Source organism: Octopus sinensis, linkage group LG9 (genome assembly GCF_006345805.1).
Source record: "Octopus sinensis linkage group LG9, ASM634580v1, whole genome shotgun sequence".
NCBI lineage: Eukaryota > Metazoa > Mollusca > Cephalopoda > Octopoda > Octopodidae > Octopus > Octopus sinensis.
The window spans coordinates 48,928,290-48,955,789 of NC_043005.1; the positions used below are offsets into that span (position 1 = coordinate 48,928,290).

Sequence of the window (27,500 nt, forward strand, 5' to 3'; positions counted from 1 at the left end):
GAACACTGCTCTGGTCTGCTTTCTGGTTCTCTGCTGTTATCTGATGTCTAGTAGCTAATGGCTAAAGCGCGCTAAACACATAGCTGATGTTCTTATCGGAAAAAGGCATGTCAAAACTTTAATCCTTTTGCACCAGAAATCTTGAATGGTTAATATTTTGATGAAATCAACAATGTTTGAGCCAACTGCGTTCGTACTACAGAGTTGTTGTTTTTTTTCATCACATAGTGATCTGAGTTCGATTTCTAAGTGTTTTACGATTGCGAAATATTCATGCTACACGTATATACATACACATAATACATTGGTGCATTTTGGTTTTGTGAGTGCAAATCTAAATAAGCTAGGGCTTTCAGAAAAGCAAATCAATCAGCTAATTTGTACAATACAAACACATTCTATAAGTGGAATAGTAAAAATATGCAAGACTTTTCTTAAATTCAAAATGTAACATTTTTTTTTTTTTTTGCTGTCTACTTTCTAATGATAGAGCTTTGTATCTTTGTTAGAAACCAGTTCCCTCCTTACAAAAAGACCTCAAATAATCAAAAATGGAAGAGAACACAGACACACACACACACACACACACACGCACGTTCACACGTGCACGCGCATACACACACATACACATGCGCACAGGCACGCACACACACACACCTGTATACGTAAGTATGTATGAATCTTGGATCTGCGTTGAAAAATATATGTGAGGTCCTTAAAAGAAATGATTGGTGTAATACTGAATCAATCATTTTGCTGCTCCGGGTACGATGGATGGGTCGCTTGGTAAGAATGGAAGACTGCAAGCCTCCGAAGCAAATCTTGTATGGTGAGCTGGGGAATGGAAACCTCATAAACCTAAGTTGAGATACAACGGTTGCATAAAAGACATCCTTGAAGAAAACTAATATCTCGGAAAAGAACTGGGAAGAAACCGCAAATGATTGGACAAGATAAAGGAAAGCAATGTATCACAGAAATGAGAACTTCAAAATACCTCGAAGAAATCACGAAAAGTTTAACAGGGATACAAGAAAGGGTGTGGATGTGACATTTTCAGGAAATGTGAGAGACCAGAATGAGCTGACCAGCGATGAATGTGGAAGAGTCTGCTTCAGCCGAGAAGGACGGAAAAGTAGCAAAAGAAGTCAAGGACAGGGAGTTTCTTTGGATTATGCCATACAGAATATAACGTTCTGTGAATACGATATGGTTTACCTAAAAGCTGGGGAAGGGGCTTGAAAGTGCATGATGTCCAAGGTCACTTAAGGCGGCGAGCTGGCAGAAACGTTAGCACGCCGGGCGAAATGCTGAGCGGTATTTCGTCTGCTGAAGGCGGTGAGCTGGCAGAATCGTTAGAACGCCGGGCGAAATGCTTAGCGGTATTTCGTCTGCCGCTACGTTCTGAGTTCAAATTCCGCCGAGGTCGACTTTGCCTTTCATGCTTTCGGGGTCGATTAAATAAGTACCAGTTACGCACTGGGGTCAATATAGTCGACTTAATCCGTTTGTCCGTCCTTGTTTGTCCCTTCTATGTTTAACCCCTTGTGAGTAGTAAAGAAATAGGTATTTCGTCTGCCGTTACGTTCTGAGTTCAAATTCCGCTGAGATCTACTTTGCCTTTCATTCTTTCGGGGTCGATAAATTAAGTACCAGTTACGCACTAGGGTCGATATAATCGACTTAATCCGTTTTTCTGTCCTTGTTTGTCCTCTCTGTGGGTAGTAAAGAAATTACTATTGAGATTAGATTGTGTCACCTTGTCCCAGATCTTCTACACCTAAAGACCGAGATGAAACCAAACTCCTAGCAATTTAACCAGTCTGTCCATCCAGAAACCAACTGTTGGATGGCATGAACATACCTCTCCAGTTGCCGCGTTGTAGGTGCACCAACTTTTTCTGATTGATTTTGGCTCCTGTCACAGCCTCCTAATACCTTGGAGCAGTGGCAACCACATCAGTGACCTCAGTGTTCAATAATCTCTCTAGTTTACGCAGTAATGACACAAAAAGAGATAAGAGGGAACGACACTGGCGGACTGAGCGCATAATATTGAATGTTTTTTATAGGTGGTCATTCACCCGAACCATTGCAGCGATCCAGCCCCAGATTGGGTCAACCACCAAACTTGACGGCTGCTTGAGGACAGCCGTTAAGTTTTGTGGTTGAGCCAATAGAATGCTTTCGATTGATCTAAGATGATTAGGGCCCCGCATGATTCAGGGTCTTTACCCATACTCTGTAATGTATCACATAAAGTGGAGGTTGGATTTGATCGGGGTTGTACGTTTGTATTTTACCAGTAAGGCCACCAACAAGTGACAACCTCTTTTCAAAGAGTTGACCAAAATCTTTAACTCTGCGTTCAGCGGAGATATGGGCCAAAAGTTCTTAAGGAATTTCCCCTTGTCGCCATCCATTATTAACATCATTACCACTACCCGGTTCACAACACTGAGCATTCTTCTGTTCTTCCACCAATTGAAGTAGACCTCTACAAAAAGCTCAACAAACAAGTCTGAAATGTACACATAGTATCCGTAGAACAGTATAACAAAACTGAGTGATTTGCACCTTGTGCAACTGTTCATCGTCTCCATCATTTGGTTCCATCGGGCAACTTTTGCGTCCTCGAATTTTGGAGCATGACTACCCCAACTCTGACACAGCGTATTGAAGAAATGATTGAAGTCTATTCTCCCTGTTTTCTCGCTATACCTTAAGTAATCACCTCAGTACCAGTACCATCAGCTACAACAAACCTCTCTGAATCAAGGATCTTGCTGAGCAACTAAGTTGAGGCGAGAAACCAAACCAAAAAGGCTTGTGACAGTAAAAAAAGAAAGATGGGAGAAAATAGCTACTCCAACAGGAAAGCTGGTATATTTAAGGTAGATGTAGATGTCTCCATGCTTACAACGCATAACAACATTAAAAACAGCCTCAACAACAACAACTTAAACGAGCATTACAATAAAAAAGAATGAACAAAATCATCTATAAGATCAACAGCAACAACAATAAAACAGACAAGAGGAATCGTCGTCCTACTGTTGTTTAAAAGAGCAGCACTGAATTGATAGAGGAAAATTGAGTGAAAGTATAGTTACCAATGGGAAAGGCTTTGAGGAGCTCCTCCCACAAACTCCCTAAAACAGTCTACTGATCCAAAACTGCCAAACATACAGTTAAAGGGAAAACTATCACTTCGACGTTGGACTTTTTAGAAAGAAGTCCCTCAAAAATATTTTAGAAATATCTTTCGATAATTCCTCCTCGACCAACGAGAAGAGCAGATCAAATGGTCTTCTCGAGGATTAAAGTGAGTGGCCTATATATTTTTCACCAATTAAAATGGCTGTACATAGAGTTGGTAGCTGGGAAGCAAGGTTACTTGTTCAACAAGCACAGATCACTAAGCTAGCCATTATCGAAACCATGATCTCTACAGGACTCTCACTCAAACTCATTTTCGATTACTATACAGTGCACTCACCACGCTGCCAGACGGGATTGGGTGGTGGGGTGGCAGTGTTATTTTGGAAATCTTTAGATCTCAAGGAACACACAAACCTCTTGGACCCAAACGGTAAGAAGGTGGTTCTACACGAGACAAATGGCCGTTTATGATTCCACAGGAGCATGATGACTCGATTTCTTTAGACATTTAGCTTTTTTGGGTGGTATCCTGATCTCATGTGCTAATATGGTGGGGGGGGGGACTTACATTTTAGACGCATAATAGAACTGTATTGGGCTAACGGATATGAAAAGGTTAAAAAGACCCGAAAACTTGCAATGAAATATAAGCAATGATTTAATTTTCAAAATTTTCAGTGGCATTTACCACTATTAACTACATGAGACGATTTTTTGCTGCTTTATTCCTTGATACCTTTCTTTAGAATACTGAAGTGAGTCAAACGTCTGGCAATATTTGCATACGTGCTAGTTTGCGATGTGCATACCACGTAACCGAAGCAGTTCAAGACGTGGAAGGTACCCGCTGAGACTGGTAGTATCATGGTAGCTGGTGTGCTGACATATTGTGCATCGTTACACTCCGTATGTTAGTTAGTTAGTTAGTTAGTTAATTTGGCTCAAAAGCAAATAGCAAGGCCATGTAGGGGGACATGGAGTTAAGTACAGGGTGGTGTTCATGTAAAGAGTTCAGGCCACTTGAGGTCCAGGGAGGCTTTGAACAAAGCGGTCGTCGGCATCTTCACCATCTCGTCTGGCAGCTTGTTCCACGGATCCGCAACCCGGACGGAGAAAGCTCCTCTCCTTCGATTGAGATGAAATCGTCGCAGGTAGAGCTTTTCGGAATGACCCCGCAGCCGACGCTCCGGAGCAGGAGTGAAGAACAGTATGTGATTTAGAAGCCACACAGATAAGCGTACAACGTAGCCTAATTCGAGAACTTATGCTTTATGGGTTTGAATTGAGCCATAACGCCGCAGAAGCAATCAAAAGCTTTTGTTGTGCGAAAGGTGAAAGCGCAGTTGAATACAGTGCAGTATCCAGATAGTTCAAGAAATTTCGCTCGGAAGAATTAGGCAGGGTCAGGTAGACCAAAAACCGTGGATTCCGAGGTTGTGCTCCGAACCATAGGGGTAAGTCCGGCGCGTAACACTCGAAGAGTATCAAGCGAACTGGGGGTCTCACGGGCATATGACATTGTACGGCAAAAATACCCAGTATTAGACACCAGAAAACAAGCTCTTCTACAGCAAGACAACGCAAGACCTCAAAGTGTTTGAATGACCCGAAATAAATTCCAAGAATTTAAGGGGTTCGAACTGATGCCACACCCAGTATATAGTTCGGATCTAGCTCCCTCGGATTATTACTTGTTCCGATTCATGGCTAACTTCCTGTGCTCGCGACGCTTCATCTTCATCAATCAAAAGGAGGTAGAAGCTTCAGTAAAGGAGTTCTTTGCCTCGAAGGACAAGAACTAGTATCAGCGTGGGATCAAAGAATTGACAGAAAGGTAGCTCCAGACTGTGCAACACGACGGCTTCCACTTTAAATGCTAGACTGCTTTTGTTGTAACTTGACGAATAAAGCAAATAAGTTATCAGAATATTGCGAAAGCTTTGACACAACACAAACGCAAGCTTACTTCTTTCTACATTAATAACTGTGGAGGCGCAATGGCCCAGTGGTTAGGGCAAGGGACTCGCGGTCGGAGGATCGCGGTTTCGATTCCCAGACCGGCGTTGTGTGTGTTTATTGAGCGAAAACACCTAAAAAGCTCCACGAGGCTCCGGCAGGGGGTGGTGATCCCTGCTGTACTCTTTCACCACTCTTTCTCCCACTTTCTTCTGTTGGCCTGCTCGCTTAGCCAGCGGGGTGGCGTCGTTCGAAGGCTAAAACAATGCGAACGCATTGTGACCAGCAATGTGTAGCAACATCTGATGGACTGGTCAGTCACGTGATCACGTGATCACATTAATAACTACACTAAAAGGGTAGATATTTGGTTCTTTCTATAATACTCTTCAACTGTGCTGGGCACTTTGAGGCAGCCAGTTATCAGGATTTGCTGACTCCTCTGTTATCAGTGATCCAAGGATATTAATACATTTATTTTTAACTTTTCAAACCATACACAGAAAGGAACAAACGTTTGATTGACTGTCTTAGCTTCAACTAATTAAATTGATCTAACGTCTTTTGTCAGGTAATACAAACATAACCGTAACCACATACTTAACGTACGAGTGTTGTTTAAACCCCAGAAGCTACGGTTTATCGTCCGAAGAAAAAAAAATCCCTTTAAAGACTGTAGTGGTAAGAAACACAATATTCTTCAGAGATAGGTGAAACTAAATCGTCCCAGAAGCGGACACGTAAGCAATAGATAAGTATTTGGTTGTTATGGCAGCCTATCAATATCGCCAACTCGAGTCATTCTGAATTTAGGAGAGTTTCAAGTTATTCAGTAACATCATACACTTAAACACTTTATATTTTTTCCAAGTCTCCATTATTTTAATTCATGCGTGTGTCAGATTAAAAGTGTTACGCTCGCTTGAAATTTGAATGGTAGATTTGTTTTCAGATTAATTCATTGTGGTTTTTGAAGTTGACCAGATCAAGTCTTAATCTTATTGTAACAATTCTTTTCTTTCCTCTAACGTCTCTTCGTTCCACCCCGCCTCGCTTTATTCTTAGGTGTAATTACAGGAGAATAAGAGTACTAAAGTAAAGGCGGCGAGCTGGCACGCCGGGCGAAATGCTTAGCAGTATTTCGTCTGTCTTTACGTTATGAGTTCAAATTCCGCCGAGGTCGACCTTGCCTTTCATCCTTTCGGAGTCGAAGAATTAAGTACCAGTTGCATACTAGGGTCGATCTGATTAACTGGCTCCCTCCCACAAAATTTCGGGCCTTGTGCCTAGAGTAGAAAAGAGTACTAAATTATTTTATGTTGAAATTATTGTACTTAAAGAAATTGCAACTCAAATGATACGATATAGCAGGAACGCAAAAGCAAAATCAAAAGTAACCAACTGATTCCTTTCTTTTGTGCACGCCAGTAAAGCACAAACATGGTTCCTTGTCTGGAAGTTCAAATTTAAACAGGATCTTCTGGAAATGACCAAACAACAAGAATATCTTCTTTTTTTTCTCTCTCGTGATTTTGGGGTTTTAAACTGCTGCAATAATAAGCATCGCTACAACGAAGCTGAATATTCAACTAATTTAAACGAAGTATTGTTCACAAAGAAAACGTGAAACGAGGTATTGGAAACATCGGTGTGTGTGTGTGAAAATATGGTTGTGTGCACAAATGTATGTGTGTGTGATGACAAGTGTACTAATACTCTAGGTCTCACACACCATTTCATACTAAGATGCACAATAAAACTATAATCATCGGAACAAGAAATAGTAAAACATTAAATGTTCGTGTTTTATTTTTCTTTAAAAATGCACTTTAATATTTTCGATTTTAAAAATGTAACACTTTTCTCAAAAAAAAGAAGAAGAAGAAGAAGAAGAAGAAGAAGAAGAAGAAGAAGAAGAAGAAGAAGAAGAAGAAGAAGAAGAAGAAGAAGAAGAAGAAGAAGAAGAAGAAAATACAAACAGAGCAAACATGTGAATAGCATCCTTTTTCCAGGTCTACAATCGCTGATTAACTCTCTGATACTCCCCTGTTCAAACCTATACAACTTTATATATTGTGTATGCTTGTGTGTGTGTGTGTGCCAATGTATATGTAGGTATATATATATATATATATATATATATATATATATATATATATATATATCAGTTGCTGGTAGTCGTACGGTATTTCGTTTAACAACCATTATATACTACTAAGAGTATTAAAGATTTAGAAGTCAATACTGTGTCCTACGTTTTTGTGTTAGCAGTGCGATTGAATCACTTCTAAATTATCTCCACAGATATTCTATAGAACTTAGAGCCAGCACTGAAAGTTATGACGTTTCGTATACGAATACGTCTAAGTAAACAATACGATCGAAGATAGGGAAAGAGGTATTAGGTGTATATGCATATTTCAGGAGTACTTGCTCCTTCTTCAGTATCACACCAAACTCATTAACTATCCACGAGCACATTACTTAAAAAGCCACTAAGTTTAGCGGTGTAATAGATTACGTCCTAAAGTTATTAAAACACACACACATACACACACAGCAGAGTGAGGGCTTGTTCTATATACACATTTGAGTTTGAATTTGAGTGAAAAAAATTCACCTTATACAATTTAATGAGATTTAAATGCACATTGCGTTTGTGAATTGAGTTCTAAATTCTTTAGTAGTGTTGTGATTGTCAGACGTTTTCATCCACAGTATCCATTATGAGGTGATACAAACAGAACTTTCTCGTAGATTTTCCACGAGCTTTGTGAAGAGGATGTAGTAAACATGCTTTCATCGTCAGGCAATACCGAGTCAAACATGCGATACAGAGGAGAAGAATAAGAAACAAACGATATCTTGTATAAATGAACGCACAATAAATCTTGTGCCCAGTGTCACCGTTGTTTTTGTATAAAATACTACAATGTCCTTTGAGAAGAATCAATTGATCGAATTTCTCCATTCGAATCTTGAAGTCTGAGGCGGGATATCTTCTTCAGGTGGCGGCTTTGATACTAATTCTTTGACGAATCTAAAACCACGCATAACGTGATGATGCCAACCTTCTGGTAAGATGGTAAGCAAAAGTCCAACTTCGATTAAAACCAATGCAGATATTTTCATTCCTGAAAAATGGCTATTTCTCCATACAATGTCAGCAACTATTAAAATAAATAAACAAAAAGCAATGAGAGATTTTAGGATGGTATAGAATAATTGATATTAATTCATACATACAGTTCTGAGATAATTCGAAACGGCAGATATACGTTTTCCTTTTGATAAATATAAAATTTTAACCTCACTGAGTCAAAGTTTGAGAGGGGAAAGTGCGACTATGTCTGCTCACGATTGTTGTTGTTATATATAATGTATTGAGTATTAAAGGAAGTAGTGAGTACTTAGTATGAAAGATTAAGAAAATGAGAGAGACTGAAAAAACGTGTTAACGATACGAGATACTTTATTAGACTGCCGTTGTTGTACAAGGTATTTGTTGTGGCGGGAAACTTACTGAATGTCCTTGTATCAAGGGAGACAATGGGCAACGTTGATTGTTCATGTTTGTTGTGATGATTACATAACAACGATAACCGAATTTCCCCCAAATAACACTCTACAAAATAGTTCTGAATACACCGATAATATACATATATATATATATATATATATAAATTTCTGCCCGATATAAGCAAAAAAACAAAGTTTGGACAATGCACAACTCAAGAGCCTTTGATGCAAGTCGGACGAAGTGCCACTCTAATGTATAAAACCGCAAATGATACGTACATTTTCACTGAAATTTTACGTAACTGGCGTTGAAAGCAAAGTTGGCACAGAAACAATTGTAACTGGTCATTAAAGATGCATTAAAGTATTTCTTAGTTTTATCATTTGATTATATTTTACTCTTCGCTAAAGCCCCACGGCGGTTTTACCGTCGTGATACCATGATTTTCGACACCTGAAGAATTTCGATATTAATACGGAATCTGATAGTGTTGGTAGCTCAGAACTCGGGTTGAGAGCTACATTAGAAATACTCTGTCTTTATGCCTTACCAGGACTTTATATTAACATATATTATATATATATATATATATATATCAGGGACAACACTCTTCACTCTTCCCCCTCCTTACTCTGAAAATATAAGGTGTGACTGGAGAGGGCTTTGTCAGCTATTTCTTGTAGTGTACGATCGCGTGCAAGTTCTTCAGCATTTTACAACTCTCATGTAACGAATGAAGTACTGCACACGTTTTGTCAAACTCTTAATCATTGATTAACAGAAAGACAATTGTTTAAAAATAATGATAAATCAAGCTTACTTGCACCCAGAGGAATGCCAAATAGAAGAGCTGTTTCTATGAAGAAGGTGATTGTGAAGACTCCTGAATAATTAAATACCAGTTGGTGTGCTACAAAAAAAAGTGAAAAACATTATCATAACATTTTAAAATCAGTACTTTTTCAAAAAGTCATTAGGAAAATAGTAAATGAATAAGGAAGATTGGAGGGCAAAACTGAAAATCTGTCTTAAAGCAGTGAACCATTGAATGGCCTGTTGGATCCATATTTGAGCCCATACGTTCCCCGTGACTGCCGCATTATCGTTATTATTATTATTATTATTATTATTATTCCTTCTTCCTTCAAATTTTCTTCCGTTTCTCGCCCAGTGTTTTCCGTACACCTAGGGCAGAGAAGCTCATTGGATGCATTCCCAGATTACACATGCAAATTCACAGGTAAAATATGTATTTAAAAAATTAATAAATAAATAAATTCATAAATGGGTGTTGTTTTCACAACGATAATGCTCTTCTCAGTACATAAGCCGTTCCAGTTAACACGATTTTTTGCACTTCCTGTAGGGATGGTAAGCCTGGTATCATTTTCAAATAGGTTTCAGTACCATTTTTTTTATCATTCCTAGAGATCCTACAATCACTGGTACTGTAGTCGCCTTGAGATGCCACATTTTTTCAATTCATTATTATTATATTATTATTATTATTATTATTATTATTATTATTTTATTGTCTTTACACAGCTTCTAACGCTGTCAACTAAGGTAATACCCTCATTTTTCGAGCACCATCTGGAGCATTCGAGCGGTTCCAAGAAGTGCTGTTTTCTGCGAGCGTTCTACCCTTATTGCAGCCCTATTTGTTCTATGTACTTCTCAAGAATTTTACTCACTGTTCGCAGGGCTCCGACAATTATTCGTACTACTACCACCTTTTTCAGCGACTACAACTGCTTAACCTCCCAATCAACCTGTTATATCTATCGACTTTTCTTTCTTCCTTATCGGATACCTTGTTAGATGGGCATGTTATATCTATGATTCAGCATTGTTTGCTTTCTTTCTCAATTAACACCATGTCTGGTTTCCTAATCTCTATCCCATGGTCGCACTGAATCATAAAATTCCATAGGATCTTTGCATTATCATTATATCTTCGGGTTTATGTTCGTACCACTTTTTTGCTCTGTCATGTCCATACTTGTTGCAAAGTGTCCAATAGACAATCCTTGCTATATTGTCATGACGTCTCATATATTCTTTCTGGGCTATTGGCGTACATTGACTGGTAATATGCCATACAGTTTCACCATTTTGTCCACAAATTCTGCACTTATCACTTTCTGATGTGTTGTCTATTCTGTATTTAATGTAATTGGTTCTTAATACTGTGCTCTTGAGCAGCACAGATTAGAGCCTCCGTTTTCGGTTTTAAGTCACTTTTAGTCATCCATAGCCATCTTTTTTTTTCTGTCTGTTTTATCTTCAAGATCCCTATGAAATTACCCACGCATTCATTCCTTTATCCACCTATTTTCAGTTTCATTCATTCTCAAATCCTTCTACAGTGCTTTATCTTTGCAATCTTCCATCCTACACAAGCCTGACCTTCTTACTTTCAATAATAGCGGTTCTGTGACATTTTTTACATACCATCCTACGTTGTTTTCTTCTACTCTAATACTGTGTTCGCATCCAGTCAGTCCTCTCCCCCTCTTTTTCTTGGTACTTACAGTCCGTCTGTGTCACGTTTTGGGTGGAGTATACTATATCCAGTCAGCAACTTCCTTGTCTTTCTTTCAAAGCTGTTTAGTTCGTCTACTGTCCATGCGATTACCCCTGCTCCATATCTAAGGAGTGAAATCGCCCAGGTGTTCATAGTTTCAATCTTATACCGTCCATTTAATTTCGACTTAAGGATCAGTCTCAGTCTGCGCAAGTACTCCACCTTAAATTTTTATGTCATTTCTTTCTCCATCAATTTATCCATTTCCAATATCCCCAAGTACTTATAGTCCGTTTCTTGTATCTGCTGCATAACCTCCCACCGAGGTATCGCTAGCCCGTCCATACATTTAATTTTGCCTCTCTTCAGGACTAACACCCCACACGTTTTTAGTCCGAACTCCATTCTGATATCAGCACTGAAAGTATACACTGTTTACGTTGAAACGTTATTATTATTATTATTATTCAGTAGTTTTATTTTTATAGCGTGCTTTCACTTCACTACCGAGCACAGCTCTGTGTGCCTTGGGTATGTGCTGTGATTTGTTGTGATGCTTGATGGTTATTGTATGGAAAGTGTTCTGCGTAGGATGTGTGCAGTGCCTAGTAGTGCAATTTTCTGTATGTTATATGTGTTTGTAAGTCCTGGTGTTTTTGTTATGTATTTGTCTGAATATTTTTTTATCATGCCTAATGCACCTACTATGATAGGAATGTTTCTGTTTTCAGATTCCACATTCTAGTTACCTCTATTTCCAGGTCTTTGTATTTTGAGAGTTTCTCCATTTCTTTTAGAGACACGTTGTCATCAGCCGGTATTGATACATCAATTAGAAAGCATTTTTTTTCTTCATGATCTCTGACAACTATATCTGGTCTGTTGGCCTTAATTTCTCTATCTGTGTGTATCGGCATATCCCAGAGTATGGTTGCTTTCTCGTTTTCTGTGACCTTTTCTGGTGTGTGCCTATACCATCTTTTTTCTGTTGTTATTCCATAATGTTGGCATAGCTTCCAATGTATGTAGGTTCCAACTCTGTCATGTCTGTGAATATATTCCTTCTTAGATAAGACTGGGCAGCTAGAGATAATATGATTTATTGTTTCTTGTCCATCTCCACATATTCTGCAGTTACTTGTAATATTTCTTTTCATTACATGTTTTTGGTAATTTCTGGTGGGGAGGCTTTGGTCTTGTGCTGCAATTAAAAATACCTCTGTTTCTGCTTTGAGTCCTGAGCTTCTCAACCATTGCTGGGATTTTTCTTTGTCTATTTCTTTTGCGTTTAGTTTAGTCCAGTATTTACCATGAAGGGGCTTTTCTTGCCATCGTTTTATCATGGTTCGTTGCTGTTCTATTTTTAGTTTGGATTTCATTTGTTTTATAGCTTTTGTTGTTTCTTCATCATCTTCTTCTTCTTCATGTTTATTAGGTGGTATGATTTCTTGTTTGTATTTGTCAGCTTCCTTAAATACTGAGAACAGTTTTTTGTTTTGCTCGTGTTTTGCCGCTATCTGGATCAGTTTTCCTTCCTTCTGAAGTAGATATTTTTGCAGTCCTATGGTGGTTATTTTATAGTAGTTTTCCAGCTGTATAAGACCTCTACCACCTTCTATACGTTGTATATATAGTCTTTCTATGTCAGATTTTGGGTGATGCATCCTAGATCCTGTCAGTATTTTTCTTGTTTACCTATCTATTTTGGACAGTTCATTTCGTGTCCAGTTAAGGATATTGTAGCTGTAACTTATAACTGGGACAGCTAAAGTGTTGATACCTATTATCTTGTTTTTAGCATTGAGCTCTGTGTTTAGTATTGATCTAACTCGTCTATAATATTCTTTTTTTATTTTCTCTTTCATTTGTGTGTGTTGTGTCTTATCTAGTTCATGGATTCCTAAGTATTTGTAAGTTTGGCTTTGGTCTAATTCTTTTATTTCATTGGTTTTATCTAGTGTGATGTTGTTACTCTTAACTAGTTTTCCTCTTTTCAGGGTTACTTTGGCGCATTTTTCTAATCCAAATTTCATATCTATTTCTTTGGTAAATCCATGAACTGTCTTTAATAGTGTTTCCAACTGTTTGTCATTTGCAGCGTATAGTTTTAGGTCATCCATATATAAAAGGTGGCTGATCGGTTTGCCGTAACATTTATATCCGCATCCAGTTCTATTTAGCATATCAGATAGAGGTGACAGTGCCAAGCAGAAAAGGAGTGGAGAGAGCGTGTCTCCCTGGAATATTCCTCTTCTAATGGGGATGTCTTTGGTTTTCATGAGTCCCTCTTTTGTTTGGAGGTGTAGGACTGTTTGCCATTTATTCATAGAGTGCTCTATGAATTTTATGATTGTTGGTGCTACTTTGTTAATGGCTAGTGTTTCGAGGATCCATGTGTGGGGGATGCTATCAAACGCCTTTTTGTAGTCAATCCAGGCCATACTGAGGCCTTTCTTCTTTCTGTGGCTGTCTTCAGTTATGGCTTTATTAATCATTAGTTGATCTTTACAGCCATATGAGCCTTTGCGGCATCCTTTCTGCTCTTCTGGGAACAGTTTATTATTATTATTATTATTATTATTATTAAGACGGTATGCTGGCAGAATCGTTAGCACAGTGGGTGAAATGGTAAGCGGTATTTCGTCCGTCTTCACGTTTTGAGTTCAAATTCCGACGAGGCTGACTTTGCCTTTCATATTGTTGGCGCCGATACAATAAGTAGCAGTTGAGCATTGGGATCGATGCTATCGATTTATCCCCTCCCTCGAACTTGCTGGCCTTGTTCCAAAATTTGAAGCCATTGTTATTATTATCATCATGAAAAGCAGTGAGCTAGCAGAATCGTTAGCATGCCGGACAAAATGCACAGCGGCATTCTGACCATTTTTACGTTCTGGTTTCAAATCCCGCCGAAGTCGATTTTGCCTTTCCCCCTTTCGGTGTCGAAGAAATAAGTAGCAGTCAAGTACTTATTTAATCGAAAGGATGAAAGGCAAAGTCGACCTCGGTGTAATTTGAACTCAGAACGTAAAGACGGACGAAATGCTGCTAAGCATTTTTTCCCAGCGTGCTAACGATTCTGTCAGTTCGCCGCCTTAACATATAATATTTGCCAAAACTGCTTTGCGATCATGAGGTCCCGCATTCGATTCCACGAAAAGGTATCTTGGGGAAGTATTTTTTACCGTAGTCTTGAATAGAACTAAAGTGAAAATGACTGGACAGACACTGTGAAAGCTTTTCGGATGAACGATACTTACAAAGCAAAGGACTAGTCTTGTTATACACTGTAACTTACTGATTCTGTTCAAGGATTGAGTTAAGAGTACAAGTGTCTAGGAATACTCAGCCACTTAAAAAAACTGGTATCCCATTGGTTACGACGACGCGGGTTACAGTTGATCCGATCAACGGAACAGCCTACTCATGAAATCAACGTGAAGTGGCTGAGCACACCACAGACACGCATGCTCTTTACGTAGTTCCTAGGGAGATTCAGCGTGACACTGAATGTGCCAAGGCTGGCCCTGTGGAATACAACTAGTACTCATTTTTACCAACTGAGTGGACTGGAGCAACATGAAATCCGATTCTTGCTCAATGACAGAAGGCGCTGCCGGAATCGAACTCCCGACCTTACGATCGTTAGCCGAATATCCAAAGTACTAAGCCACGCACCTTCACTACTCAGTCATTTATACTATAATTCAATGACCAAGCAGTTCAGTCAATCGACCAACAGCAATGCTCTGGTCTCAAACCGATTGAGATCCGTTTATTTACGACATAAAATCAGAAACTATCTCGTCTAATATATAACAGTTATATTGTTCGCCTACCTTTATTACTTACTATTCACCATATAAAATCCAAATATTTTGTGTAAGATATGATATAACTCTTCTCTCTGATGTTCGTGGTTTACCATATAAAAACAATAGATATTTCAGGTAAAGTATAAAACAATTATTCGGTTGAATGTGTATTCATATTACGAAAATAAACTTCTACGATACTTCTGACAACTTATTGTCTGCCATAAGCTTCGCTTTTGGAATAGATCAAAGGAAACATAAGTTGGTTATTTTTTGAGAAATTGCTCACAGTTGACTGGCTTCTATCACTAAAAACCTGTAACAGTCAATTTAAATAAGGCTAATCCCTAGTTCCTTCATATCTTCGTTAAATAATAGTTCACTAAGTCGATTCATTTACCATGCACTGTAGTTTTCATGTAAGCCAAGTAATAATCTATGCAGAGGTTTTCCCAACGATGATTTGTAAGCTCAGACGATAATAATGTTTATTATCTATATATTATTACATTTAGTGGGAAGAGAGAGGCGGCAATTTTTTCTTTTCTTGTGAAACTCAACCGGAAACGTGTTTAATAATTAAATAATTAGCCGTTGTAAATTGCTCACCTGTGGTGAAGACAGCCGAAGCACAGAGTGGCGTCCAAGGTAGATCAAACCAGTCAACGAACTCGGTTTTAGTGAAGTAAAACAAGAGGACGAATGGCCAGAGTACTAGAAGATTCGTCAAACCTGAGAATAGAAAAGGGAAAATATATACATAAAAAAAAACATGTCTGGAAAGATAAAGCTAAAAATAAATCATTTCTTAGAACATTGACATTAAAAAAAATTATGACTACGATTATGAAGCGAGCGCCGAGGAACAAAAGCTCAGTTGCAGCACAATTTCGATTCTACCTGAAGGCATTACATCATGCTGTTAATTTCTCTAGGACGGAAAGCTGATTGGCCAATTAACAGGTTACAATCACTAATTCACAGCCCCACTGTTTCCTCTCCGCTTGTCGCTTGCACTGCTACAATCACTGCCTCATACCATCACTGCTTGATCTGCCTGTCGCTTCTACCACAATAATCACTGGTTCATAGAATCACTGCTTCCTTTGTCAATTCTACCACCACGGTAACTGTTTTATACAATCGTTCCTTCCTTTACTTGTCGCTTCTACTGCTATTAATCACTGGTACATAAACAGTTTCCTTAGCGGCGCTTCTACCACTTCGATAACTAATTCATAGAAAGGCTTCTTCCTCTTTCTGTCTTTTACCGCTATAATTACTGAAACATAGAATCACTCTATCCTCCGTTTCTTGCTTCAATTGCTACAGTCACTGGTTCATAGATTCGGAGTTTCCTTTGTTCTTTCAATCGTTGCAACAGTCCATACTTCGCTGAGCATGCAAATCTAGCAAAGTGTTCACCACTTAATACCTCTACCTCTTCTCTTGCTTTTCCCACAAAAACCTAGCACCGTTTCTCTCGACAGACAAAGGGGTATATATAGGCTGGGGTAACTTCCAGAAAGTTACCTCTACATTTTTCCTGGTGCGTTTACGTCCCCGTAAATTAGCGATTCGGCAAACGAGGCCGAAACAATAAGTACTAGGCTTACAAAGAATAAGTCCTGGGGTCGATTTGTTCGACTAAAGGCGGTGCTTCAGCATGGCCACAATCAAATGGATGAAACAAGTAAAAGAATAAAAGAAAAGAAAGAATATATTTTCGGTATTCACACACACATACGTGTGTGTGTGTGTGTGTGTGTGTGTGTGTGTGTGTGTGTGTGTGTGTGTGTCTTCCATTGAGGAGGAAGTCGGTTTCCAACAAAGATACAAGGCTCCATCTTTGGGATGTAGTTAACACAGACAAATTCACATTTGGAACTTGAGAAAAATCTTGTGTATTTTTACTGTTCCACTCACAGACTGGACTTGTAATGTACGCATCAGCCGGTCAATTTCTCTTTCTGAAAATCCCAGTTTATCCAGATTCTCCTTCAAGCATTTACTAACAAACCCTAGTACTCCAATTATTATTAGTATGAATATGAATTTATAGTCCGGATATAGAAACTGGAGATTTAGAAGCAATTGTCTATAGATATCCTCTTTTTCTTTGATTTTCAAAAAGATATTCATATCTACAGGGTAGCTGACCTCTATGATGGTACATACCTTTGCCCCTCTGTCCCAAACAACAATATCTGACCTGTTATCCAAGTCTTTTCTGAGGTAAGACAGCCCAGCTGTTTTGGGGCTGTATAGTAGATCACCAGGAAGAGAGTGTTTCTCGAGGAGTTCACTGCCAACTCGTACAATATTGCTCACTTCACTTTTCAAGATTGCATTGATATACTTATTTTGCTGCTGTTGTTTAGCAGATATTGCCTGAGTGATACAATACGGCATTCGAAGGCCGTCTGTACTGATATCAGGCCTCCACCACCTTCATTTCTTCTTAGGTAGAGCCTGTACGTATGTATGTATATTATATACACGCACTCAAACACACAAAAACATATATTTATATATACACTGTTCGCTTGCTGAGAGGTTCAGAAATTGAAAGCGCTTATTACATCTGAAAGTTATTAATGTTTTTATATACAGTAATTTAATTGGTTTAAGCAGCAACTCGAGTTTCATATTCAAGCGAAAGTATTTGACTTGGTTTCGAATAAACCCGGATTTTCATCATCATTTTCAATCAGCAAAGTGTCATGAAGCATGTCACAGTATGGGTGATGGAAATGTACATGACAGCCAAGTAACTGGAAACTACGATGAAACTCCGTGTTTACCCCAAAGCAAGTGAAATTTCTTCACTTGAACATGAAACTTGAGTTGCTGTCAAAAACGAATTTTACTTGAAATATATAAATTGCACTCACACACACACACACACACACACACACACACACACACACACACACACACACACACGCACCGCACACACACACACAAACACACACACACGCACGTGTGTGTGTATTTATGTACTTGTGTGTCTGTTCTGTGTGCGTGTATGTGCGCGCGCGTGTGCGTTATCATGATTTGAAATTGAACTACATTACAATGTAATTAATGCAGATCCTGGCGGTGAAACACAATAACGGTGATGAAAGAACGAGAGAAGAGACAAGTGGATCGGTAATATCTATGTGGATATAATATTAGCCTAACCAATTCTGAAGAATAAAGACCGTTATCGTAGCATTAGAAAATAATAATAATAATAATAATAATAATTATTATTATAATAATAATAATAATAAATGCCCTGATGCAGTACCAGGCAGTGGCTCTCATGGCTTCTCATCTTAACTGATTGGAAGTGTTATCATGTACATTGTTTTGTCTTGGTATAAAAGATGGGCTACAGCAAATATTCTGCTCAATACCACAGATTTGCTTGTCAGTTGTTTGACCTTAACCAGTTGAGCATGTCCCTTAGTGGCTGACGATATGTGCATCTCTGATCACGAGCAGAAGTAGTGGGGGAGCATCATAGCCATGTGTTGAGAAGGATTCTTTGGGGTTTGAATAATTCACCTCTGGAAACATGGGTGTTTCGTTCAACGTCCTTAAACAACTCTTATTCAGGGACCTTTTGAGCGGAATGGGTTACTCGATCTGAAGAAAATTCTAACTGGGCTCCACCTGCAAGGTCATGTGCTGTTTATCTTGATATGAGATCACCATGTCGCGCACATATGGTTGTGATGCATGTGCCTGGTGTACCCTTATCAGACGGGTAGTCATGATGGGTATACTGGGCTTCGTATATTTTACCCCTGTGTCACTTTGATGGCATGCTCTGCTCGCTCACTCAATAATAATAATAATAATAATAATATAATAATAATAATAAAGGCAGTAGCTCTCATGGCTAGGCAGTGGCTCTCATGGCTAAAGGCAGTGGCTCTCATGGCTTCTCATCTTAACTGATTGGAAGTGTTATCATGTACATTGTTTTGTCTTGGTATAAAAGATGGGCTACAGCAAATATTCTGCTCAATACCACAGATTTGCTTGTCAGTTGTTTGACCTTAACCAGTTGAGCATGTCCCTTAGTGGCTGACGATATGTGCATCTCTGATCACGAGCAGAAGTAGTGGGGGAGCATCATAGCCATGTGTTGAGAGGGATTCTTTGGGGTTTGAATAGTTCACCTCTGGAAACATGGGTGGTTCTTTCAACATCCTTAAACAACCCTTATTCAGGGACCTTTTGAGCGGGATGGGCTACTCAACCTGAAGAAAATTCTAACTGGGCCCCACCTGCAAGGTCATGTGCTGTTTATCTTGATATGAGATCACCATGTCGCGCACATATGGTTGTGATGCATGTGCCTGGTGTACCCTTATCAGACGGGTAGTCATGATGGGTATACTGGGCTTTGTATATTTTTACCCCAGTGTCACTTTGATGGCATGCACTGCTCTCTCACTCAATAATAATAATAATAATAATAAAATAATAATAATAATAATAATAATAATAATAATAATAATAATAATAATAATAATAATGCATCCAACTGTAAAACGATCATTCTTACAAACGTTACTCTTACTCTTGTTAGTATGGAGGAAAAAATGTTGAACAAGACAAGAGAAAAATAAATAACGAAACTTACCTACTAAAGACAAGAATAGTGAAATCTTTCCAAAATTAACTTCCCCAATGAACTTTTTACAGAAAATCTAAAAAGCGAAATAAAATAAGAATAAAATAAAAATGAAAGAAAAGATGGAAGACAGGTTTTATTGTATTGTTTGCTATAAATGTTATATAAGTTATAAGAATTAGTCAGCAAAGTAAATTATTGAAAGATCAACAACGAAGGGGAAAATGTCATTGTCATGACAACGAAGTTACTCTTTGGCTTTTTTCTCTATAAATATCTGTACATGCCATTACTACTACTACTACTACTACTACTACTACTACTACTACTACTACTACTACTACTACGGAAGATGTATTCACTACGCCTGAATGATATTATTTAGTTTTATATATATATATATATATATATATATATATATATATATATATATATAAATATATATATAAATATATATACATATACATATATATACATATATATACATATACATATATATATATATATATATATATGTAATTATATATATATATATAATATATATATATATATATGTAATTATTTTATATACGTATATACATACACATAATATACGCACTTGCACACGCATGCACGTACGCACACACACATGTGTACATTATGTGTGTGTATATATATATATATAATATATATATATATATATATATATATATGCGTATATACATATGTGTATATACTTACATAAATATCTATATACATATGCATATATGGGCACAGGACGTTCACCGATCTATACACACACACACACACACACACATATATATATATATCAATTATCAATGAATATTTATTTTAGAATTACTTTGTTTGTATTGTAATTTACGTTGTCTTTACTCTGTGGTTTGGTTGCTAAGTAACCACACAAAACGTAATAAATGTTATATCGTCAGGTAAAGCTTAACACATTTACTACACATGATCGACCGAAAAGTTGGATGTGGCGGGAAGGAAACGGATATACATGAAAAGTACGTTGTTGTTGTTGTTATCATCATCCACGTCGTTGTTGTTGTTGTTCTTTTTTTTAGCTCCAGGTCAGCGTTGATCGACCAGATCTGTGATCAAAGGTGTTTTAGTTGTGACCATTCTGTCTTCTCATGCATAGTTTAACTCAAACCTATATTATCCAACATAGCTTTGTTTTTCGGATTTTTTTTTCTTGTTTGCTTCATTCTGTTTAATATTGATGTGATATCAAAGACTTTCAGTGGTCACACAGACGGTGTCTCATTCATATAAACCTTACTGTGAGGCGGCAGAAATGATTCATTTAAAAAATAAGTGAACTGAACGGAAGAATTAATTGAAGATTCTATGTTCTAAAAGTACTCAAAGCTCACAGCTATCAATGTACCGAAGACACTTTTAGCACGGGCTAAATTAATTTATAAACAATAATCTCAGAAACAGATCGTCATAGTTTTAACGTCCACTTGTCCATGCTTGCATGAGTCAGATGGAATTCGTTGAAACAGATTATTTTTATGGCCGAATACCCTTCCTGTTGTCGACTCTTACCAGTTGCCAAGCAGGGTAATATTTACCCTAGTTCTTTGAACACGAAGAACACAATTTTTTGTTTGTGTTTATGTGTAATTCACAAAGGTTATTGTAAGTAAGCTGTCTTTTTTTTTTCCTACCGCATATTCAAGAGGGTAGGGTAGTGCCCAGAACTTTTCCAGGACTTCAAAGGGCGAGGAGCCGAAACAAATATCTCAAAGTATCCTTTCCGATGCTCTAACGATTCTGCGTCGTTAGAGTGGAATTTTATTTATCAGCCCTATAAAGATGAAAAGCAAAGTTAACAACTGCAGTAATTTCACTTAGAACACAAAATGCCAACATGGACAGCAGAGGGAGTGGTCACATGAAACAGATATCTGCAGGGAGAGAGAATCACAGTTAAAAGATACCTGAAAGGAATATCATCAAAACGAAAATATTTAAAATATGTCTACAGATCTGGATAGCTACAGAAACAATAGCCTCATTCTACCGTGATGCAAAATTGTGTACTGGGAGAGAAACCTTAGGCTATGACCGATTTCCTCCTCTTAACTCAGCTACTTGTGTCTACCACCGGGGCCCATGTCATATGCATAACAGCTAACTGGGTGTGTGAGGATGCGGTGTACACCCATGCTGTTACTCTGCATCCCATATATTAATTAGTTGCAGGTCACTGTGTGCAGTGTTCTTCCTGATCAGATAGAGACATAGATTGTCTGAGCCATACCTGGACCTTCAATACCAGCTACCTATATGCATGTGGAAGCACATGGCCTGGTGGTTAGAGCAGCGGACTTGCGGTCGAGGGATCGCGGGTTCGAATCTGTGTGTGTTCGAATCTGCGGGCGATGTGTGTGTTTATGAGCGAAACACCTAAGCTTCACGCGGCTCCGGCAGAAGGTAATAGCAAGCTTCTGCTGACTCTTTCGCCACAACTTTCTCTCACTCTTTCCTCCTGTATCTTGCAGCTCACCTGTGACGGACCGGCATCCCGTCCAGGTGGGGAACCTATACGCCAAAGAAACCGGGAAACCGGCCCTTATGAGCCAGGCATGGCTCGAGAAGGAACCTATATGCATGACCAGGCTTTCTTTAGCCACCAGGGGAATCCCTTAGCATCACTCGATCTACTACAAATAGGAATTAAATTTCTTTCAGATCATAACCAGTCGCTTTGAAATGTGAAATAATGAAATCCTGAATACACAAAGGAAAAAAAAAACGAATAATCGTAGCCAGAACGTCTTTGTTCAATCAAGGTTAATCTGCAACAAAACAACGTCGACAAAAACTGAGATTAACAGCAACAAGGGCTGGGAAGCTGGCATGTCCCAAAAGTACGATGTAGACTGGCCGGCCACTAAATAGCAAAAGATGAGACGATAGTGTGCGTGGAGTGTAGAAATAACTTAGGAATGATAGATTTTTAGTAATATAGGTAACATTTTTTTCATGTTGTCTCTTGCCAGTAGAGAAAAGTATTAGTCTTAGTTTGGAGAGACCCTAGTTGGAATTGGCAAGCCACTAAAGTTTGCGAACTAAACGAACACAGAATTAAAAACGAAACTTTCTTGGATTTGTAACAAGAAACTTCGTTGATAATATGAAACCTTATTTATGACGAGAAACCATAGAGATGACAAGAAACTATTTCGTTAAGAAGAAGCCACCTTGATAACAGGAAAACACATTAATAAGAAGCATTAACACTGATAACAATAAGCCACATTGATAACAAGGGAGAGACTACATTGATAATACAGGAGGAATTACATTCATAATAAGAAACTACACTGAGAATAATAAACGACATTAATTACAAGAAATCATATAGAAAACATGAAACATATTGTTAACAACAGCCATGTTGATAAGAAAGAAACTATATTGATAAGAAGGAAGAAATCACATTGATAACAAGAAACCATATTGGTAGTATGAAACATTGTTAACAAGCCATATTGATAGCAACGAAACCGCATTGATACCGAAAACCGCATTGATGACGAATTATATTGGTTTCAAATTTTAGCACAAGGCCAGTATGTTTGGGAAAGGGTTTTTAAGTCGATTACAATCAAGCTCTCTGTTCAACTGGTACTTATTTTATCGACCCCGTAAGGATGATAAGCAATGTTGACCCCCTCGCCCCCGCCGCGGAATTTGAACTCGGATTGTAAGGACGGACGAAGTGCTCCAAGCATTCTTCCCAGCGTGCAGCTCACCGCCTTATAACAACAAAGGATATTCATGACAATAAACAATACTGATGACAAGATATATTTCTGATAACAAGAAATCATATTTATAAAGGAGAAAATGTAAATTTATTTAGTTTTCCGCTTTCTATGATTGTTTCCGTCATAATTGTTTTGCTTAAACCAATTATAGTTCTAGCCTACCGATAGTTAATTTGAATGTGACTGTATATATATATATATATATATATATATATATTATATATATATATTATATATATATATATATATATGTGTGTGTGTGTGTATGAATGTATGTACGTATGAATGTATGTACGTATGTATATATGTATATATAATGTATATATATATATATATATATATATATATATATATATATATATATATATATATATGTATATATATATGTGTGTATATATATGTATGAATACATTTGTATATATATATATGTGTATATATATATATGTATATATATATGTGTGTATATATTGTATATATATATATATATATATATATTATATATATATATGTATATATATATGTATATATATACATATATTTATATATATATGTATATATGTATATATATTATATATGTATATATATAATTGTGTGTGTGTATATATATATATATATATATATAATATATATATATATATATATATATATATGTATATATATACATATATACATATCCTTTGTAAAAAGTAAAATTAAGATGAATAAAACAACATCAAATAAATGTAATATTTAATTTTTTTAATTACTGAATGAGATGACAATTTATTAATTCATTGAACCAAGCAATCAAATAAATAGTTTTGCTCATATAACGTGGAACTTTGCCATTTTGTAAAGGTTTTATAAAAGTTCATCTTTTCTAGAATCCGGATAAATCACAAGGCTAGTGTTTAATTTCAAGTGCGAAACAGTGCGAAACTAGTGTGAAGCAAAATCTTTGACCCTGGATAGAACGCAAGTCAATCGCATATAGCTTATCTGTTCAAAGAGTAAGGTAATTTCCGACAGCTTAGGTATATGAAAAATTTGAAGGCAAAGAATTTTGTCAAGAGAACAACGAAATATCTACAACGAACTGTAATCAAATACTTAATCTACTCAATAATTTTTTCCATTCCTATCATATCTGGCAGTCCGACGGTTTCGACGACGAGTATTCCAGCTGATCCGATCAACGGAATAGCCTGCTCGTGAAATTAATATGCAAGTGGCTGAGCACTCCACAGACACGCATTCCCTTAACGCAGTCCTCAGGGAGATTCAGAACGATTCTGTCAGCTCGCCAACTTAACATATAGTATTTGCCAAAACTGCTTTGCAATCACGAGGTACCGCATTCGATTCCACGAAAAGGTATCTTGGGGAAGTATTTTTTACCATAGCCTTGAACAGAACTAAAGTGAAAATGACTGGACAGACACTGTGGAAGCTTTTCGGATGAACGATACTTACAAAGCAAAGGGCCAATCTTGTAATACACTATAACTTACTGATTCTGTTCAAGGATTGCGTTAAAAAACTGGCATCCCATTGGTTACGACGACGCGGGTTACAGTTGATCCGATCAACGGAACAGCCTACTCATGAAATCAACGTGAAGTGGCTGAGCACACCACAGACACGCATGCTCTTTACGTAGTTCGAGATTCAGCGTGACACTGAATGTGCCAAGGCTGGCCCTGTGGAATACAGGTACTACTCATTTTTGCCAGCTGAGTGAAATAAAGTGTCTTGCTCAAGGACACAACGCACCATCGGAAATCGAACTCAAGACATTCCGACTGTGATCCGGATATCCAAAGTACTAAGCCACACACCTTCACTTTCCTCTCATATAAAAGGAGGTAAAAATATTATAAATCTTTATTGTATGTTAACCCCACAGATTACAATAAAAATTGCTTATGTATCGATTATAGTTGTCGTATTGATTGTACTGTTAGAAGATGCCTAAAATTGTGGATAAAAATTACATCAGTAGAGTTACATTATATATTTATGACTTTAACAAACCAGAACCAAATTAAAACAGCCGAAAATAGAACTAACTAATCGATAATAAGTCTCTGTAGCAACTGCGGCTAATGCTATACTGGAGCATTAAACAATAACACTGAGTTGCTTACATATGTGTAATACAAACATTCGTTTGACATCCACTAGAATCCAATAGGAAATATGCAGATTGTAGAAAACTAAAATATTCGTAAGCTAGAATATTCATAAGGGCCGGACTAGTGCGTGACCTAGCCTGGTAACCAGGTTAGGTCACACACTAGTCTGATCCTTATGATCAATCGAGAGGTAGCAGAAAATATTTATTTTATCGATCCAAGAGTAGGAAGGAAGAGGAAAGTCGACTTCAGTGAGATTTTGAACTCAGGACGTATAGCGGAGAAACTAAAATTCTGTTCAATATCTTGTCCTGAGCTCACAAGGGGCTAAACACAGAGAGGACAAACAAGGACAGACAAAGAGATTAAGTCGATTATACGACCCCAGTGCGTAACTTGTACTTATTTAATCAACCCCGAAAGGATGAAAGGCAAAGTCGACCTCGGCGGAATTTGAACTCAGAACATGACAGACGAAATACCGCTAAGCATCTCGCCCGGCGTGCTAACGATTCTGCCAGCTCGCCGTCTTAATAATAATAATAATAATAATAATAATAATAATAATAATAATAATAATAATAATAATAATAATAATAATAACAACAATAACACACACACTCGCACTCACATACACACTCACACACACACACACACACATGCACAGAATGCTAGTGACCGGTTAGTTTGGAAAGAATCCAATGGTGTACTTCGGTACATTGGTTTGAAGCATCAACGCGTAAACTTTAAATAATAGGATAATTATGGACAATATACCGTAGTATAGGAGGGAGAATTGACTAACTTTATGCTTTTTCAACTTTACTACTGTGCTGTAAATATTCAATATAAGTTATGTTGATTTTGTTTGCTTTTCTTTTTGTTATTTGTTTTCGTAAATACTACTTAGCTCTTTTATATACCGTGTACCTAACTTTCGGTTCAATAATCATATCCATCCATCCATCCAACCCTCTTTTACGCCCAATATTCTTGGCAGGACCGTGGGGGAAGAGTCCTCAGTCACCTCTTCTATAGAGACCTATCAAAAGCAACCACCATTAAACTTACCGATGCATTTCCAAGCGGGACTAACTGAAACTATGGATATTATCCATCCGTTTCGTTCTTGTTCTGCCTCTAGGTCTTCCACCGTCTTAAGATTTTTTTTTTCCTACGACATACTCATGACATGCCTGTAGTACCAGAACTATGAGCCCTCAATGCCGAGGAACAATGGCTCGACCTGGAGAGACTCACTGGCCACGCATCCTGTCGAATAGCGTTATTCCAGAGATCCTTCTGAGTAACCCCATTTCGGCCGCTCGTATTTACGTTCGTACTCTTTCAGTCTTTACCGAACTTTAATGATTGTTGACGAGAATAACCACGAAAACCGATTTTATATATAAATTATATAAAATTTTTAAAATATCTGTAAATGTAATATGTGACAATTATTCGGTAGCCATGATAAAACTCCGAGTTTCGGATGCCGAGGTGGAAAACCACGCCGCCATCTCTTCAGTTATAAACTTCATAGCATTTTTCCGATGGCCGGATAACTGAAGAGATAGCAGCGTGATTTTCCACCTCGGCATCCGAAACTCGGGGTTTTATCATGGCTACCGAATAATTATCACATATTACCTTTACAGATAAATTCCTCTATTTACATAATATCGAGGTCTCTTTCTTTCTTTTGTTGTCTTAACATTTTTATCAATAATTTTTAATATATATATATATAAGCAATTGTATCGTAGAATGGTTATTTTAGCTTTCTGGAAAAGATACACAAGCTCTGTTTTAGATGGCTGAAATCACTTTTCCATGATATAAATGCCCCCAGAAAGAAAATACAATGATGATCAAGTATACTAGCCTTCTTTCGGCATATATTTGTTGTTCGGACAGAGTCAACATCAACTGACAAGGTTGCAAGAACAACGAAAATTTTGGAAGAAAAATATAAATAAGAAATG

At 37.6% G+C, this 27,500-nt stretch overlaps 1 protein-coding gene across 3 annotated transcripts in view; it reads right to left on the reverse strand.

The window, feature by feature from the left end:
• LOC115215688 (solute carrier family 35 member F4) overlaps positions 1 to 27,500 on the reverse strand; it is a 159,044-nt gene that overhangs the window by 4,247 nt on the left and 127,297 nt on the right. For 2 of the 3 annotated variants that reach the window (XM_036505948.1, XM_029784964.2), the window contains exons 5-8: positions 19,623 to 19,689; positions 15,590 to 15,712; positions 9,459 to 9,548; positions 7,090 to 8,288 (exon numbers count right to left, since the gene is read on the reverse strand). In XM_036505948.1, the coding sequence (XP_036361841.1) occupies positions 8,068 to 8,288; positions 9,459 to 9,548; positions 15,590 to 15,712; positions 19,623 to 19,689 (501 nt within the window). In that variant the 3' untranslated portion in view covers positions 7,090 to 8,067. Of the gene's footprint in view, positions 1 to 7,089; positions 8,289 to 9,458; positions 9,549 to 15,589; positions 15,713 to 19,622; positions 19,690 to 27,500 lie in introns of those variants that run through there. The other variant, XR_005000665.1, reaches the window with a different exon arrangement.